An 18,189-nucleotide genomic window follows, 5' to 3' on the forward strand; every position below is an offset into this window, starting at 1 on the left:
TGCAAAGGTATGATGTTATTTGTCACCATGCCCAAAAAAGTCCTTACTCGGTAACTTTGCCAGAAGAGGGAGAGAGAGAGAAGGCAAATGCTCCCCCAGCTGTTTCCTGTCTACAGTGTCTGTGTAATGTAGATAAATGTGAGGATTTTCTCTAAATCCCTCTTCTGTTTGCTAAATCTCACTGTCACTGCTAAAATCAGAGCAGATAGAGCCTGCGCAATGGAATAAAGTCCTCAATATTGAAATGTGACATTGCTCTCAACATCTCACATCTCTCTGGATTTCTTTTTTCTCATCATTACTGCTAACAAATTCATTTCCAGACTTTGCACTTTTAAGAAGCAATGGAAAAAATCAACAGTCTTTCAACACAATTAGTTAAGTGCTGCTTTTGTGATTTCTTGAAGGTAAATCTTTATTACTATTTCAAATAATTTTTGAGTTTTATTTTACTGTGTATTGTCTGCTTCTGGTTTGAAGAGTATTGTGCACTTTTCAATAACATTATTTTAGAACTGAGAATTATTTATAAATTGCTGAACATGCAATTTTATGCGATCTGGAAAATGGCTGTATGTAATAGTTACAATTACATAGATAACTGTAAGAGTAAACTATTGCAGATACATGTCTTAAATTTCACTTCTATTCAGAGAACTTTGCAATATTTCAGTTATGTCATTATTAAAGGGTCCAATTACATCATTGTCTATATTTTTAATTAATGCTTCTGAAAACAAGAACTTTTAGCTATTTTCTGCAGGTGCAGGGTTTTATAGGAAAAAAGGTATTATTCACATTTAAAGTTTCTGCAGTTTTATTATACACAATTGTAGATAAAATGTTCATGCTTTCACAGGGAAACTTTTAAGGGATGTTGTCACTGCAGCAATTTTCTGGCAGCATTGTAGCATTTACTTGTTTTTTGCTTTCATAAATTAAAAGTAAATGTGAAGTTCAGTTTGTTTTCTACATTAGAAGCCAGCTGCGACTCTTGCTGACCTTGCATATTTGTATAGCTTAAGCAATTGTACATAAAGAAAATGGAAATTCCCCTACATGTTCATCTCCAAGTTTTCCCTTGTAGGGAGGGCTGTTTCAGGAAAGTTTGCATGTGGAGTTTCATGTTATGACCCTATAATTTCTACACATTAATATAAACTGCCTTTAAGTAAATTTGGCTTCAGTAGGTACATTGACCTCTGTTTCTCTCAATTGGCCCTAGTTCAACTTTCCATTATCAGCAAATTTATATCCTTCAAGAACTTTTTTGCATTAATATGTTGCAAGGACACTTATGCAGTTGACAGAATTCTCCTGTTTTAATTGTTTAGGGCCTAATTATTTTTTTTAGAGTGTCTTACACTTAAAACACACATCTCATTCCTTAATGTGATTCAAAAGAGGAGGTCTGTAATTGCAATGGATGAAACCATTCTCTTAATGTATAAATGGGCATCCCTTTCAATATACTTGGAAGATGAAGATGATTTTTTTTAAGAATTGAGCAAGGCACTAAGAGACATAAAAGTAATGTGCTAGTTCCTCAGCTGGTGCATCCTGCCAAGCTTCCTTGGAATCAATGGAACATATTGATTTAGGTTAGGATGTAGCCCAGATTCTTTAATCAAAGTTAGCAGTATTTAAACCTTGATCCATTCCAGAGTATATATGCTTTATTTATATAATAATTATTAGTGAATACTGTTATTACATACTAATTACATACTTCTATGGCTTGGTAATCAGGTCCAACATCTATACAGCAAAATGTAATTTTGAATATAACTCTTGATTTTTTTTTCTATAGCATATACTATCCATAAAAATGTTGCCCCCTTCAAGATATTCATACTTATTGTAGATGTTCTTATATGTTATTAAAATGACCAAGCAGGTGAAAAATTCTTATGCACAACTTGTGCCAACTGATAGTTTGTTAGACAAAGAGGACTTACATAGAAGAATTAAGAAGTAAAAGAGATGTAGAGTGTTCATATATGACATTCCTCTGTGGTGCCACTCTTCTGGACTATTAAAAGAGGAATGCAGCAAAAGCTGGTTATTTTACTGAAAAAAGAGGAAATTCCAGCTGTGAAAATACAGTCAGTCATTCTATGCAACTAAAAGAAGTGCTTAACCAGGCTCATCCTGAACCTGTATTCAATTTCAAAATGTAATTAGATGCTTCAATAAACCCCACCCACATGCCAATGCGTTTTCTTTTAAACTCTCAACTTTCTAGTCAAATTGGGGACATTGCAAGCACCCTGCCTGTTTGTAAAGAACCTGAAGCAATATTGGATTACAAGTCTGTATTTTCTTAAGAATATTCCCCTCAGACATAAATGGGAACTTTGATTTTATCACAAACATATTGACTCAACTAATGTTACGTTTAATTAAAATGATGAAGTAAAGTTAAACTATGCTTTGGAATTAGTTTTGATGAAATAGCACTTAATTTAACAAATAATTGATTGGGCCCTAGAAACATGTGAGTCTGTTTTCTTTTCCCCAAACTTTTTACTTGTTTGAAAGTTCTTGACTGTTTTTAAATTTGGAGATAAAGTAAGAAATTCTCTGTGGTTTATACTGTGCAGCCTTTTTGGCTTCCACTAAAGGAAAAACAGTAGATAATCTGTTTTGTTGTAGTTCAGTGCTGATATTTATCTGAAAATGCAACCCAGCTGAAAAGTCTTGAAAAATACAAAATTGTTAAATGTCTAAGATTTATGTTTATTTCTGGCCCAAATGTTATACAAGAACAAATTGTTAAATACATAATGTTCTTGTATTTGTAATGTCTTTCAGACTTCTGAGGCGGTGTGCTAAACAGCTTTCTGCTTTACCTCCTCAGAACTGGGAACCATCTTAAACTGCAGGTGCATCACATTTATCTTACAAATTCAAAAATATGGCAAGGGAAAAAAGAAATTGATGTTGTTAAGATATGGAATCATTACAGGAAATAATGCCTCATGTTATCATCATTCATTTATGATCTGATCTTCCTCCATCTGCCATTGAAGTCATATCCATGCATTAAAGCTTGTTGGTTTTTGCATGGCAAAGTTGGCTAAAGACTCTCGTGAATAGGAAACAATTATTCATTCTTTTTATGATATATCATGGGATTTAGATTTGTTCATTATTTTCACAGTGGAAATATCAGGAAAAAAAGGGGGATAACGTCTGACTTATTTATAGATTTGTGTCTTACTCAGCTTTGACTTAAGTTGAAATAGGGGATTCATCCCGCAAGGTGCTAAGATCCCTTGCCAAGAAAATAAGAATTCTTAAAAATTATTGACTAGAGAAGGCTCAATACCCCACTGGATCAGATCCCATATGAGCAGATAATAGACAATTTCATTGGTTTTTCAAAAGTTCAGTGAAAAAATAAGATTAAATGGTCCCTGAAACCCTGAAAGAAACTTTAGGGAAAATCAATCATTTTACTCCAATTACTTTGCACTAGTCTGCTAATACAAAGCAGTTTTAAGCCAAGGTTAACTGTATGTGCAAGAAAGATTTGTAACTTCTTACCTGACTGCAATACTAAAGTTAACCTTAAAAGAGAATGAAATTAAATGCAGATTTACATCTGTTGAAACTAACATTTTTGGCAAGTGATCTAAATCAGTTCAGAATATGCATTAAGCACATTCTTCACTGTCCTGTTACTAAATATAAATAGCTTTTCCTAGTATTTTAAAAAAATAATGCTATCTTCTTTGACATGTTGGGTAAGATCTTTGGTTGATATAAATTGATATAAAAGGAAGAGCATAAAGAGAATGGTGCAAATTTACACCCATTGAGGATTGGCCTTTCTTCAATCATAAGTCCAGGAAAAAGATAGTTTGTAACCAAATGTAAATGAGAAAAGAATTATCACCTCTGTGTATACCTCATAGCCAAACCTGACTAAGAGGATACGATGGAGGTCAGTGAAAGTATAGCTGCTTCCATCAAGTAAAAATACAAATCCTTAACACTCCCACTAGTGCTCTTCTTAATTTCTTGAACGCTTCCAAATGTTATCTTGCTAGTAACAGAGGACTGTAAAAGTCATTGAATGTGGTCCTCTGCTATGGAAGGTCCCACATAACTCTTCTGTAACTTTGGCAAGCTCTACTTTGAAACTTCTTTTGTTTTGTCCTGGTATTTCCCTTTTTAAGGTGGATGGAGGACCATGGAGTACTAATTATGAGCCCTTTTCCTGCTGAGCCAAATTTCCTTCCGTCCAGTTTACAGACATTTATTCTCGTGCCAGTGCTGTTCTTTAGTTTAAATAGCTCTTCTCTGTCATATGCCACCTCCACCTCCCACAGTACATTGGCAGGCAACTGTCATATTCCCTCTTAGCCTGTCTGGTCTCAAATTCAAGGTTGTCTAGTCTTCCTTACTCTTATTATTCTAGGCTTCCTTTTGCCTGTCTATTGCACTCTTCCATATCCTCCTCTTTCAGGAGCAACGATAAATCATAGTTACTACAAGGTTCTCTAACTACGTGTGAATGTGAAAGAATATTCACCAGAGGAAGTAATCAGTTTAGAAAATACATGGACTAGAATATGTAGACAGTTGCAAAATTATGGTGAGGCATTTCCTGATATTGTGTTTATTGTCTGACAAATTACAGTGCATATGCATTCTCAACTCACAAGGGTGCAGGAGTCATTTTATTTAGGACTCTGTTGGGAAATTTTGACACTGCTTTTGCTTCCTTGGCAGGTGAAGATGCACACTGTGTCCTACATTCATTTCTTCTACCTTGGCCTGTGTTTGCTTACCTTAACCAGTTCTGCTGCTGCTGGCCCAGAAACACTCTGTGGTGCTGAGCTGGTTGATGCTCTTCAGTTCGTGTGTGGAGACAGAGGCTTTTACTTCAGTAAGTCAACCCCTTCTTTCATTCAACTGCTAAACTTTTCCATGTAATCCATTGAAGTTTGCAACTGCTCTAAGTGAGCTTGAGAAATGATGAAACCAGGCTGCCAAGTATGACTAGTATCCTCTGTCTTGGAGATGCCCAAGTCTTCAGTGACCATGAAGTCTCAGTAAAAAATAAAGATGTGCCTGTGTTCAGCCTCTCTGATTTTCTGACAAATTTTCCTTTTCAGATACGTTATTGTTTTTAACTGCTTTCCAGCTGCTGCTATTCCACCTGCTATATTACTGCTTTCTGCTGACCTGCAACTGAAATTAAATGAATGAAAGCACATACTAGACCCAAGATATTCATGAGGCAAATCTGCATGTACCTGTTGTGTCAGACTACTCATAAACAGTTTACGTACACATTGTATCATATTAAAAATACACTAAGCTTCAACATCTGGTTTGAAAAAAATAAAAGCTGGAAGGCAACAAGCAGAAAGTTACCACATCCAAGTATCCACATGCTTCGTCAGTTAAATGCAGGTGACGGAAAATTCATTCATATTGAGATAATAAAGATTAACACCAGTACAGACAACAGATAAAATTAAGTCTGCAATAGTGTGGATATGTTAGTACTCAAATAACTTTTTGGAGCAAGGCCTACACTTTGGAACTGAACATCACAATATTTTTCCTTTGCTGTGTTTTAGATTGTGCAAAGCTGGAGTAGTTAGATAAGTAACTCTTTTATCTTAGTACCTTCTTACAAGTGCTGTCAAGATCAAGAAATACACAACCTGTAAATAATAGAAATCTATTTCTAATTTTCAGCTATTTGCTACTCAAATAACATAAAGATAATGAAACTTTTAGCTAGGAGTATATGCATTCTGAATTTATTCATTAATATATTTATTCAAAACATGGAGGAATTTGTGCTTTCAGAGCCTCTGGAGCTAATGTTTACTTTTAATAATTATATGTGCTTGTCTGAAGTTCTTGTCTGAAGTTACCTCTCCTTCAGGGCAGCAGTTATCTTTCCAAACAAGAATATAACTAAGAACAGGAAATATGGGTGGTTAGGCTATGAAGACAAGAAATTAACTGAAGAGGGTTTTTTCTATTTATTTTTATATTCTTTGTGAGGTCTAGCTTTTCTTTTTTTTTTACTTTTATAATCCTCATTTTATCCTAATAATTCTTGCTTTCTAAGCTATCACTTTTGTTTTTCTGATCTTATCCACCCCATTCCTATTCATTTCTATTCATGCAGTTATTGTTTTCAATATTTTTCTCCTTGCTTGCAATAAAAACAGACTTAGGGAAATCCAGATTCTTGCACCTTTAATTTACATAAAATGCTGATTTCCTCAACATACAAGCTGCAGACATTTTCACTACCTTCTTGGCACTTTCTATTAAAGTTTACGTTTGAAACTGGGAGCCTTAGTATCATATATGTAAAGTAATTCACTAAAGAACCCTTCTTTTCTGTATTTAATACTTTAGCTATCGTTAATGAGCATCTGTTCTAGGGTGGTGTTTAACTTAGTATTCTGGTGCTAAACACAATATTAAAAATACTGGAATCTCTCATAAAGGAATTTACATTTTTCTACGAACTCTTTATGTGCTCATTTGAACATCAAAATCTGTTACATCTATCAACAGCTAAGTTTTACACTTAAGGAGCTATTTGAGTGTCCTACAAATACTTTCTCTTCGTGGCTGGAAGGAATGTAAAGGAAGATTTTCATCTCCCCCTCCTGTTTCTGCACCAAGAAACAATGAGACTATGTACTGCATCCTTAGAACAGCATAGCATGGTTTTTTTTAGTGTGCATGTACCTTAGGCGTTTTACCAGTCATTCCTCTCCCAGAAACATGTTTGCTGCTTGTTCAGAGAACTATCACACTTGCTTACCACAAGAGTGGCTGTTACTGCCAAGCAATCAGACTTACTGTTATGTGTACTCTTTGTGTTCCTCAAGGTAAGAGGACATGTGAAATGCTAATCATCAGCAATAACTCTCTTTGTTTTCAATCTCAGTTATTCTAAGGTTGCACAATCTGTTTCAAATCTCTACATTCCCTAAGCTAGATCATCCTTACTTTAAAATACCAGGATGGGTTTCTGAAGTTTTAAAGGAGATCTTTACCCTTGCAATCTTGAGTTTTATCTGCTGGCAGTACAGACTTTCTCTCTAGTTTTCTTTGTTGTTTTCTTACATTCTGAGTTTTCACTTGAAACAATGTAACTGTTGACACCATAAAGGTCTTCCTTATTTTGTATGGAAGACTGTGGGAGGTTTTACTAAAGAATGACCACCCTGTTTTAGGAAAGTCTTGGACTATTGTAATCAGCAGACTGCAATTGCAACATTCAACAGGAATTTTATGAAGTTGATATGTGGCCCTTGGATGCTAAGTAGTATGTGTCCTCTACCTGACTGCTTCTGATTCATGAGGCAGCAGTTTAATCTGTTTTAGCCTTCTCCCTCTTATTTGTTAGTGTTTAATCTAAAATATAGACCTATATAAAAGTAAATCCAGTAACATTGCTAAAACAACTTGAGATCCTCATTTGAAATGTACTACATAATGCAGCATATTATTGGAAGTTTAAAATGTCACTCCATTTCTTGGGACTTTTTAAGAATGCCACATCATTTGCAGAAGTAAAAATCCAGTGAACTTTTTTCTTTTATTGTGAAGAGGATGTCAATTTAAATTGTATTTTAAGCCTTCTATTCTCATATTCTGGTTCTTTTATATAAAGTATAATCAATGGTAATGTTTGCCTTAAACTTGCACAGGAAATAGCTGTGAGGGAAGGTTTTTCTTCCATCATTCTGTATTTCACTAGAGACTCCAAATATAAAGAATACCTTTTGGGTGAGGTGGAACTGCTGGTTCAGATTCAAGGTCAAAGCTTCTGACTATTCCTTGGGAATTGTGGGTGGAAATGAAGATAGAAATAATTGAGCTGCTTTCTGTTGAAACTCTGTACTCCACAACCACAAGGCTATATCTACGGCTAGGACTGGAAGAAAAAAATTTCCTTTATATAGTCTAGTCTGCCCAACTTTCTAGCTATAAAAGGAAATTCTTTACAGCTTCTGAAGAGATGTCCCAACTGCTTACTACACACGAAGAAAAGTATTGACTTCAAGAGGAAGTCAAATGTGGTTTCTACCACACCCTTTCTTCATGAGGTAGACTGGCAAGGAGCATTTCTTAAAGTTTTTTTAGGGGAGAACACTGCACAAATCCCAAAATAGAGCATCTGCTTTTTCCTTTGGTCACATTGAACCCCAGCCAGCACTGGCTACTTCTTGGACAGCTTTTTCTCTCCCATGATTCACCAGTGAAGAGCAGTTTGTTGCCACCTTTTATCTAGCAACACCTCTCTAGCAGAACTTCTGCCACTCACGTTCCTGTGTACTAGCTTGTGTTAGGAGAAGCCAACAAAGAGCCTGGCCACAGCTACAGAAGTGGCTACACTTAGACACAACTCTTCTCAATTAATGTTTCTCTAGCCTCAAAACCTCTGGATTCAACAAACATGAAGCAAAGTGGGATGGCTGCTATGTTCATTTGAATTTTAATGCTTAGAAAGGTCTACCATGCCACTGCTATTACAAAACAATGCTGAGGGCAGAGAATGTTGGAAAAACTGAAAGGACAAATTACAGGAAACTTACAGAATCGATAGCCCAGGAGGGGGGAAATTTTGCTTAAATAGTCTAGTCTTATCACAGGAATTTACTTTGTAGATTAATTAAAAAAAGAGATTTTTTTTTTTCTTCGTACAAGTTGAATTTGATGGTCAATCATTCATTCTTGCTCATGTTTTTTCCTGAGGACTATTACTACCATGAGAAAGGAAAGCAAATGTAGTTTGCTCTAAGGAGCAAATGCTATATTCTTTTTTATCTAGTTTCTTCTCCTTTGAAAATATACCTTTTCCTTTTCCAATAAATGGATACCAGTTTGGCTAACAATACGCACAAGTGCCAGTAAAGAAATAGCTTTCTTATTTCCTTAGACAATTTCGATAATTCTAATTTCTAAATCCTAAGTTAGATGGCAATATTTATTTGAAACCATGGCAAACAATTTCATGAATTAAAAAAACACCCTTTTTCTGTTAAAAAAACTGCTTTGAGCTTATGGTGAATCTTCTGAAGTGTCACTGGCATAGAAGAGAAGGAGCTGAATTTAGATACCTGACACAGTGGAGTTCTTCTGATATTCTTCAGAGAATGGAGAATGATCTAGCACATGCTTCCATATGTAAAAGAGTGAATCCCATAAAAGATAGGCTTTTCTGGTATCCAGACTAATGCTTCCTGTGTCAGCTGCTTTGTGGAGAATCATTACAGATTTTTACTACATTTTTTTCCACTAAGTCAGAATTACGTGTTGTCCTTGGGAATATCCCCGGCTGTGCTCAACATAAGACTATTGGTTTATAATAATCAGAAAAACAGGATAAGACAGTGAACATAATTTTGGGTAATCAGAGCTGTCATTAGATCTCATTGCTTTGTAGAACTAAGGTATATATTGAGGAATTGCTGCCTTACAAAGGAGGAAATAAGGGGCATAGCAATAGGCAATTATGTTTTGCTTCTTCCATTTCCCTTTAGTTAACAGCTTCTTGTTTACTTCAGGAAGTCTGCTTTTAAGGTGTTATTAAAGTTTCTAGGCCTGTCAAACCTATCAACATAATTACAAGAGATGGCATGGCACTCTTTAACTACTCCATACCTGTAGGAGCTATGAGTCATCACACTCTCTGTGTCCCTGATTGAAAGGAATGTTAATGTTACAAGCCCAGGAGAGGCATGCTGAAAATCTGCCGTGGACACACACAGCCTGTGGTGTCAGTGACAGTCTTACAAATCTTTGCAAAGAAATGCTGGTCATCTTGGCTATGTTCACACAGCAAGATCTGAGAGTGTTTTTAAGTTCCTTGGTCTGGCTGCATGCCCCATTCATGTCCAAATCCTGTATCCATGGAAGATTTGAGTGTATTCCTCAATCTTTATCCCCAGGTCCCTTACTTCTTACAGGAAAACTAGCCTAGAAAGGAGCTAAGATGTGCTTTAGCCAGGTGTGCAGGGTCAGTGCTCAGGGAACCAGGACTCTAGGCACAGTTACTGATATACCTTTGTAAGAAAAAAGACAGCTCTGGCTTCTGGAATGGTATCACTGTATAGTCAAATAACTGATACATAAGTTTGGTATGTGTTCTGTTGCCCCTGGTAGTAATCATTGAGGTAGTTCTCTGAAAATAAGCCAGTATTGTAAAGAATTTTGTCCTTTTTTACCACATTAAGAAAGGCTAGGAAGTGTTCATAAAGGCTAACCTTAGTTCAGTGAGGTTAATCTTCTTAAGTTACCTCTTTAATAACAGAGAGAGAGGTTCCGCCTTCTTTCTCCATGGATCACACAGTGAGTCTAGGAGGAATTAGCCTTTAAAACACATTACATTTAGACTCTGCAAACAGGTCTTCTCTGCAGCTAGTTCTCTGGTTGGCAAGGATTTAATAATTTTTCAACCTTTTCATTAAAAGGGACTGTAGTAGTAATGATAATTTTAATGACATGACTGGAAGCAAGCCATTGATCAAAATTTCAGCAAGAAACATCTCTGCAAAAAGTGTCTACTACCAAAACCAAAGAAGTACAGTTTCTCCAGAAGTTCAACTTACGTGTGTCCTTATTCGCTGTTAGATGTTAGAGATGCTAATGCTTTTTATGATGTTTGCCTTTATCTATGCATTAGACCAAGTTTCAAATTTGGTCTCAAATAGCAGAAAGCTGTTATTTGACATTTGATTCCCTAACTGCTATATGTGTATTTAATACATTGTTTAGTCTCATGTTGGATAAAGTCACTCAAAGAAGCATTTGGCAAGATCAACATTAATTCTTGGCATAGCTGCCCCTCTTACTTTTCCACTGAATCTTAAATACCAAGAAAAACCCTTCACTGACTTCAATTCTGGCATATGCTTTATGCAATTGGCCAAAACCTTTGCATATGGATCTCTTCATTTATTCTGGAATTAATAATGCATTTGCAATATTTGATCAACAGCAGCAAGAGTCGCAAAGCAAATTATTCAGTTTAGCAGAACCACACAGTCTCTTGATTAAAACCTCTTGCATTAACTGCTTGAGCATCTAGGGCAATCTATACAGAGTGCTCATTCAACAAAGGAAGTTCATACAGCCATTTCTCTAGAGCTTATTCAGCACTTCAGCTCTTATGCATGTTTCAAACCCTCTCACTTCACTGAAAATCAAATAGCGACTTAAAGCCATTTTCATTTCAGGGCTTTGCTAAAAAAGAATGGATCTGAACTTGTTTATTAAACCATACCCAAATGTCAATATTTCCCTATGATACAATCTTAATTGTTCAAAAATATGACAACAAATGAAAGGGGTAATCAACAGTTAAGTCATTTCTTAGTCTAGAAATCAAGACAAAAGAAATACAACAAATGTATACTTATTGAAGAATTTATGCTAAACTTATCTCTGGTAATAACCACAGGAACTTCCATGTCAAAAAGAAGAAAAAGCCATTAATTCATGCTTTCTTTGTGGTGCATTTAATGCAAAATCATTACACAAGATATAGCCCAAGTACTGGGTCTAATTGTTAAGTAATGACAGGCATATTTCATGTTTGCATCAGTGAATGAGGTTCTGAGAACAAGAATTTTAACACATCCATAGCCTTTGGAGGGTCACTCCAACTTATAGAAAATTCTGCATTGTCACTGTAAGTAAAAGTTTAAAAAATTGGATCCAGTTAAATACTAAATGTTTATTTCAACCAAAAGGCTGTACCTCAGACACTGGTTAACATGTAACTTTGAGAATAATAGGATAAATTGCTTTTCTTACTGTATCAAAGCAAGAAAAGTCAAATGCTATCTTCTTTTCAGACTTAAGTATTAGACAAATTACATAAGTGAGCTTAACTTGTCAATTTTATCTGAGCAACTTTTAGGTTAAATTTTCTGATTGCCTCTCCAATGCCAATTCCTGGTAAATTGGTTTGAGAATTCCTTAGAAAACTGCTTTGAATTCCTTAGTAAACTTAAATTCCTACAAAATCAGGCACAAATCTGAGATACTTGCTGTATTTTCTGATTGAATCCCATGTACAGTCAAATTTAATATGTTTTCAATGTTCTTGCTCTTACAAGACAGAGTGGAAGCTGTTTTCTTACCTCATGTTAAATCCTTTGGTAGTGAAAACTGAAATAGCTTCCTTTTATCAAAGAAACAATTTAGGGCTCATGTCTCTCTCTCTTTTTTTTTTTTTTCCCCCTGAGTCTCCAGCATATTTATATCCTTCCCATCTGACTTTTCAAATTCAGCTGTGATCTCAGTTTTCCCATCTATGTAATATAACTGTTCTAGAGTAAGAGAATGCCTCCAGACAGCAGACCCTTCTGCTTCCTTATGTGTCCATAAAAGTGTGGAAGCAGGGAAAGTGTCCTGATAAGTAGCTCCATTAGGAAATTATGGCTCACGCCCAAACCTGAAACTATATGAAATTTTTGATACAGAACTATTTGTTTATAGCGTTTGTGTCTTTGTGTGTTGGGCAGAAATTTACACAAGGCTGAGTATGCAGAAAAAAGAAGAGGTTGGCTCAGATCATTCTGACTCAATCCAGCTCTGTGAACAAAACTGTTTTCTTTATGAAAATAAATATTCTAGCAATACTTATTAACTATTTCTATCTCCAAACAAGTAAGCACTTAAGTAACACCCCAGCTCCTATAAACAGGAACTTCTAAGGCAATTAAATACTACTGAAAATTGTTTTGACTTCAAAAGAATGTTAATTCACAGCCATCTCTTAAGCCAAAGCTTAAATTACACACACAAACTCTGTATTTCACAACAAGTCTGTATTCTAAATAATATTTTTAAATGTGTGGCTTACGCAAAGGTAGAAAAAGTATAAGTATTGTGGGGAAAATGGTAGAGAAGGTGTCATTATGGTTGTGGATTTAAAAAGATGAGTACATTCATAATTAGCTTTGATGGCTGTGTGGTACTATGTATAATAAATACAATTTACAACAGAGGGATTTTTTTCAGACTTACATTAACTATACTGAAGTTTTCTTTTAACTCAGCCCCATCAAAATGACTGGATAAGAGCTTCTACTATTATAACGAAGTTTTTACAACTTCTTTTTGTAAGTCTTCATTGATTGCTTTAAGTTATATGAAAGCTAATAAGGACATCTATTTTAGGTTAACATAGCAGGTTTAAATTGAGTACGTTTCATACCTCAAAACTTCTGTAGACAAGTAAGATGTAATAATCTGTTTCTACATCCCCTGAATTCCTGAATTACTAGTCAACAGGTCTTCCATGAAAAAACTTAGTTTTTCCTACGTATTTCAAGTTTTATGTTTCTTTCCATTAAAGTTTCCAGCCTTTCACAGACATATTTAGTTTGGCAGGAAGAATCTGGTGACTCATAGACTGAAGAGATTTGAGAGCAAGCTACTGAAAATGTATCTAATTTCTTCTTGTGTAATTTGGGAGCAAGCTACTGATAGTATGTCTAATTTTCCTAGTTTAATCAGATGTATTATTGGCAAATACATGTCCTGAATAAAAGCCATGTTTATTCCTGAAATATATAGCTAAGATTAAATGCAAAAACACCATATATATTTGCTTTTAGAACACTTCTGTTTTTTCTAATTGTTTCTGGCATTTTACTCTAAATCAATGGGCAGTCAATGAAAACAGAGGTACTACTGAAATAATTTGCATTATGACCCTACTTACATTTTGGAATTCAGTATTATCAAAGTATTCCTTACTGATGTTTTTTGGTGGGGGGGGGAGTTCTTTTTTTCAAGGGAGGGTAGAGGTTTAGGAAGAATAGCTGATGTTATTATACCTCCATGATTCATATAAAGAAGGATAGATTATTAGAAAAGCTCTCATTTGTATTTTGTGTGGTTGACTGTATTGTTCCTTTCACCTCTTTTCAGACAAAAGACTTTTAAATTCAGTTATTTCTAGACAGACAATCTGCGACAAACATCATTTTCATTTATCCACATACAGACTGAACCTTCTGAATGATAAAGACTAAACAGAGCTTGATCCAATATACACAAGGAGATTCTGGTTCAGATTCATTCTATCTACTTTTGGGCACTTAAATGAGGTATCGGAGTTAGGGGCCTGCTCAAGCTCATTCTACAGTCAGTGAGAGGAGCAAGAAACTTTCAGAGCTCTCATTGTTCTGAATATCCTGTAGGAATTACTTTTCTTTCTCCACTGAATTAAGCAAGGAAGCTATGGCAATTGTATCCTTAAGTCAGTTAAGCCAGTTGAGTAAGGACCCTCCATTAAGAGCCTAAATTTTGGTGGGATTAATCTATTTAAAACCACACAGTGAACTTCAATGTAGAGATAAGGATGCACGCATACAGACTGCATTTCAGATCAAAGCAAATCCAAGCTTATTTTAGCTGCCATGGTATAACACAGTTAAGCAAAGACCCAGAATGTGCTTTATGCAGGTAACGTCAGATAGAGTTGCTCCTTTGGCCTCCAAGAACTCCCAGGCCTTAGCCTGACTAAGTGTGAATCCTGTTGGAGAAAGCACTCCGCTCTGAGACAGTAGAAGTAGAAGGGAAAAGCTTATCTACCTTTTCTTTCTTGATATAATAGATAGAATATACTCTTACGTGCCATAATAAGTAACACTCCTTCATGTTTTATTCCTGCATAATGAGACAAGGTGCACTTATCCATGCATAAATAATGAAGCAATTTCTTACACTGCTGTTCACACAGATTCATTTCTATTCCTATGAATATACATGGCCCGGCAGTTTTTTAAGAAATTGAGGCAATAACAATATTTAAAACCTAGAGTGACATCTAAATATCAGACATCATGAAAGAAGCATTTTCTCTGTTAGAATACTGTGCCATAAAGTATCATCATGGAGAGGACACAGAATGATGCTCAAGTACAGTCTTGAGATACTCATTGGTGCAACAGGCATACAGTTTTGAGATACTCAGGCAATTTGAAGACTTAAAAAATAGCTACTGCTGACCTAATGAGCTCATCTATAAAAGCAATAATATGACTGAAGTACGACAGAACCCTGCCTGAGGTTGTTAGCCATTCAATGAGTTGAATCAACAGCACGAAGTCCCTCACCATCCTTGCTTAAGTTCCTTCCTTCATCCAAGGCAATATAGAAACAGTACAGAACAAAGATAACCGTATTCCATTCCACTTCTCTAAAGTGATCCCTTTGCAGGGAACAGTAATTGCAGTAGTTAAAATTTCCAAGCCAGCTATGGGGGCTAGGAACTGTACTTTAGGTTGTTCAGATCTTGGCAAACCTTTTTCAGTAGCTGTATTGTTTTGAAGCAGAGTACAGCACTGAAAACCAGAAAGGATTGTTTATATTTGCTATGAATAAATATGTATACAATCAGCTTATTTCAGGCTACTCTTAATATTCTGCATTGTACCATTGCCAGTTGGTCTGGCTTTAGGGAAATGGGGTAGAAATTAGGGTAGTGTTTCCACAACATTCTCTCACTTCACAATTATGTAGTGACTTCTGCATTTAAAAGTCATGAAGGGTGATCTTGTATGAGATCCTCACATGAATGATTTTCATACACTTGTAGAGTTCCACCATTATCTCAGGAATTAGATACAGCAGATTTAATATAGCTATCCCAAGATACAATCATTTCAAAAAGTGGAGTGGTCAAGATAATATGGTAATTTAAAAAACAATAGGAAGATATTTTTGTAGAATTTGGCCCTTATCTTTCTTTTTGCAAACAATGGAATGAAATTCTACAACTGCAGCTCTAATGGTGTTAAGTCAACTACTATAATTTTTGTTACATAGTCATTTTATTTTTTGAAAGCAGTAGGAGTTGATGCAATAAAAGATAACTATTTCCTGTTATCACTAAGATGAAGACTAATAAAATGGGCAGAATTCATAAGTGGTGATATTCTTATTGTCTGCTGCTCTTTTCAAATAGAAATTTATACTTTCATATGAAACAGATGAAGCTCAGATCTGTGAAAAAAGAGAAAATTTTTTTAATAAATCAGGCTTGAACCTCCCATCAAGAATCAAATAACCTGCAACACATTTTGAATGCAAAACTATTATCTTTGAATTAAGAAACAAGTAGGAGTGCCATAGCTGGGGTTTTTTAGGATATAATATTAAAAAAAAGTGTGTATCTACACTTCCATATGGCAGAGAAAAGAGAGACATTGTCAAGGAAAAGCTGATATGTAATATAATAAAGAAGGGACAAAGATGATACCAAAGAAGGGGAAAATAGTGGTGTTAATAATCCAGGCTGGCCCTGTCTAGGAGTTTCTTCACTTCATAATCCATAACCAGGAGTCCGTGGATACTTACTCAAGATTATCTGTTAACTTCAATTGGCTTTGGCTCAGTGCAGTGAGGATAGTGTGAGTTAATTGGAGGAATTCTCTATGCTCACTAAAGAAAACATTGATCATTGATTTTCCTAGGTCTTTTGGCCATAAGTATCGTTGCACCACAAATATTTTCCCTTGACTGGATTCCCACTGGTTTCTAACTAGTCATCTGTTTTTCCTAAGAACTACAAGCTGAACTTCTGATATTTTTCCTTCTGTATTATAAATATAGCAAATAGAGGCTCTTTTGAGCAATCAACAGACACTACTTGTGCCTAATTTGAAAAGGGTACTTGCATATCAAAAAACTCCTCATTTTTAACATTCATTCAAACCAGCCTGAAAGGTTTGTAGTGTATTTTAAAGTTCATTACCATTCATGGCACAAACTATTAAAAATTATCAATTCTTCATACATAAGTGTTTCCTGAAGTGCCTAAATTGGTCTTGATTTTGTGGCAGGTAGATGGCTACATCTAAAAAGCTGAACACTAACTTTTTAGAAGTGTTAATTTATTTTAAAAAATTAGTACAAGTCTCATGAAAAGTCAGTGAGACCTTGGAGGCTCCTAAAGGCATATGAGACAGATTTCAATGTTTTTTAGGCACTGAAGAGGCAGATGGACACTCAAGAGATTTTTCAAAAGCAGTCATGTATCTAATTTCCACTGAAATCAATGATAGGTGGTCCTAGGCAGGTTTTTTTTAAAACCCTTCCAGGCATATGCCTGTGTTTTTAGCCACCTCAATATCTTCGGAAATACGAGTCAGGGTCCTTAGCTACTTGTCTAAATTTTGCTTATGGACCTTATTGACTACTTGTGAAAGAGCTATCACTATTAAAAGCTCTTCAAAATAAGAATTGGTATAATGATTTGGCTTCCTTTCTGACGTTAAACGTACTAATACGCTTAGTATGAAATCTTCTTATTTCTAGCATAAATATGTGAGGCATCAGATGAAAGCTAATAATTTCCCAAGTGAGCTAAAAATAATGAAGGCTGAATTTGAATAAATATTCTAAGAGGCATTCTGGAACAGACAGTGGTTAATAAGTACTGTAAATGCTACCTTTCACTAACCTCATTTGCAAGATGCCAAAGCCTAAGCATGGACCACAAACAATACAGGATAAAGATCAAACATGAGAAAAATTATAATCATTGCAGGAAGTTGGAGACAACACATATTTTATTGTTTTCTTTGTATTCTGACCAGAAAAATATAATTAAAAATCTCTCAAACTTCTTTAAGATGTCTTATTTTGGAATTTCATGTACTTATGACTTAGACCTAGTCTCCACTGCAATGAGTCTATCTGACAGCACCTAAATTTACTGCAGTAATTCTAAATACATTGTAATACAAGGAGTAAGAGAATCTGCAGGTTTTATTAAAAAGTAGTAGTTTCTGTAACCACAAATAATGCAGGAATGTATGAATTAAACACATTTTTTAAAGATGTGCTGCAACTGAAACAGAAGAGCTTAATGAAAGAACTAGTGACTTAAGCTGTGGTCTTAAGAATCCCTCAAAATCAGGGAATATTAGCCTTAATTTTGGTCACAGGCCAATCAGTTTTACATTATGATACAGTCCATCACTAAATGACTACAGTCTTTAACAAAAAATTGTATCCTTAGTTATGCAGGATGCACACTTCTTGGGAGAAGGAAAAAATCATTCAAATATTTATTCTGTCTCCACTATGTAATGGGTGGTCTCATGCCCTATTGACTTCCAAGATCCAAACACTGCAGATAATATGAATTAATATTTTCCTCATAAACTC

General features: G+C 35.2%; 1 protein-coding gene across 1 annotated transcript in view; it reads left to right on the top strand.

Annotated features, from left to right (window-relative positions):
- Window positions 1-215: 215 nt before the first annotated feature.
- The window catches only part of IGF1 (insulin like growth factor 1), a 58,463-nt gene continuing 40,489 nt past the window's right edge, over window positions 216-18,189 (top strand). The window contains exons 1-2 of the mRNA XM_072849491.1: window positions 216-407; window positions 4,741-4,897. Coding sequence (XP_072705592.1) covers window positions 345-407; window positions 4,741-4,897 — 220 coding nt within the window. The 5' untranslated portion in view covers window positions 216-344. The remainder of the gene's footprint in view (window positions 408-4,740; window positions 4,898-18,189) is intronic.

This window comes from Ciconia boyciana, chromosome 1 (assembly GCF_034638445.1).
Source record: "Ciconia boyciana chromosome 1, ASM3463844v1, whole genome shotgun sequence".
NCBI classification, from domain to species: domain Eukaryota; kingdom Metazoa; phylum Chordata; class Aves; order Ciconiiformes; family Ciconiidae; genus Ciconia; species Ciconia boyciana.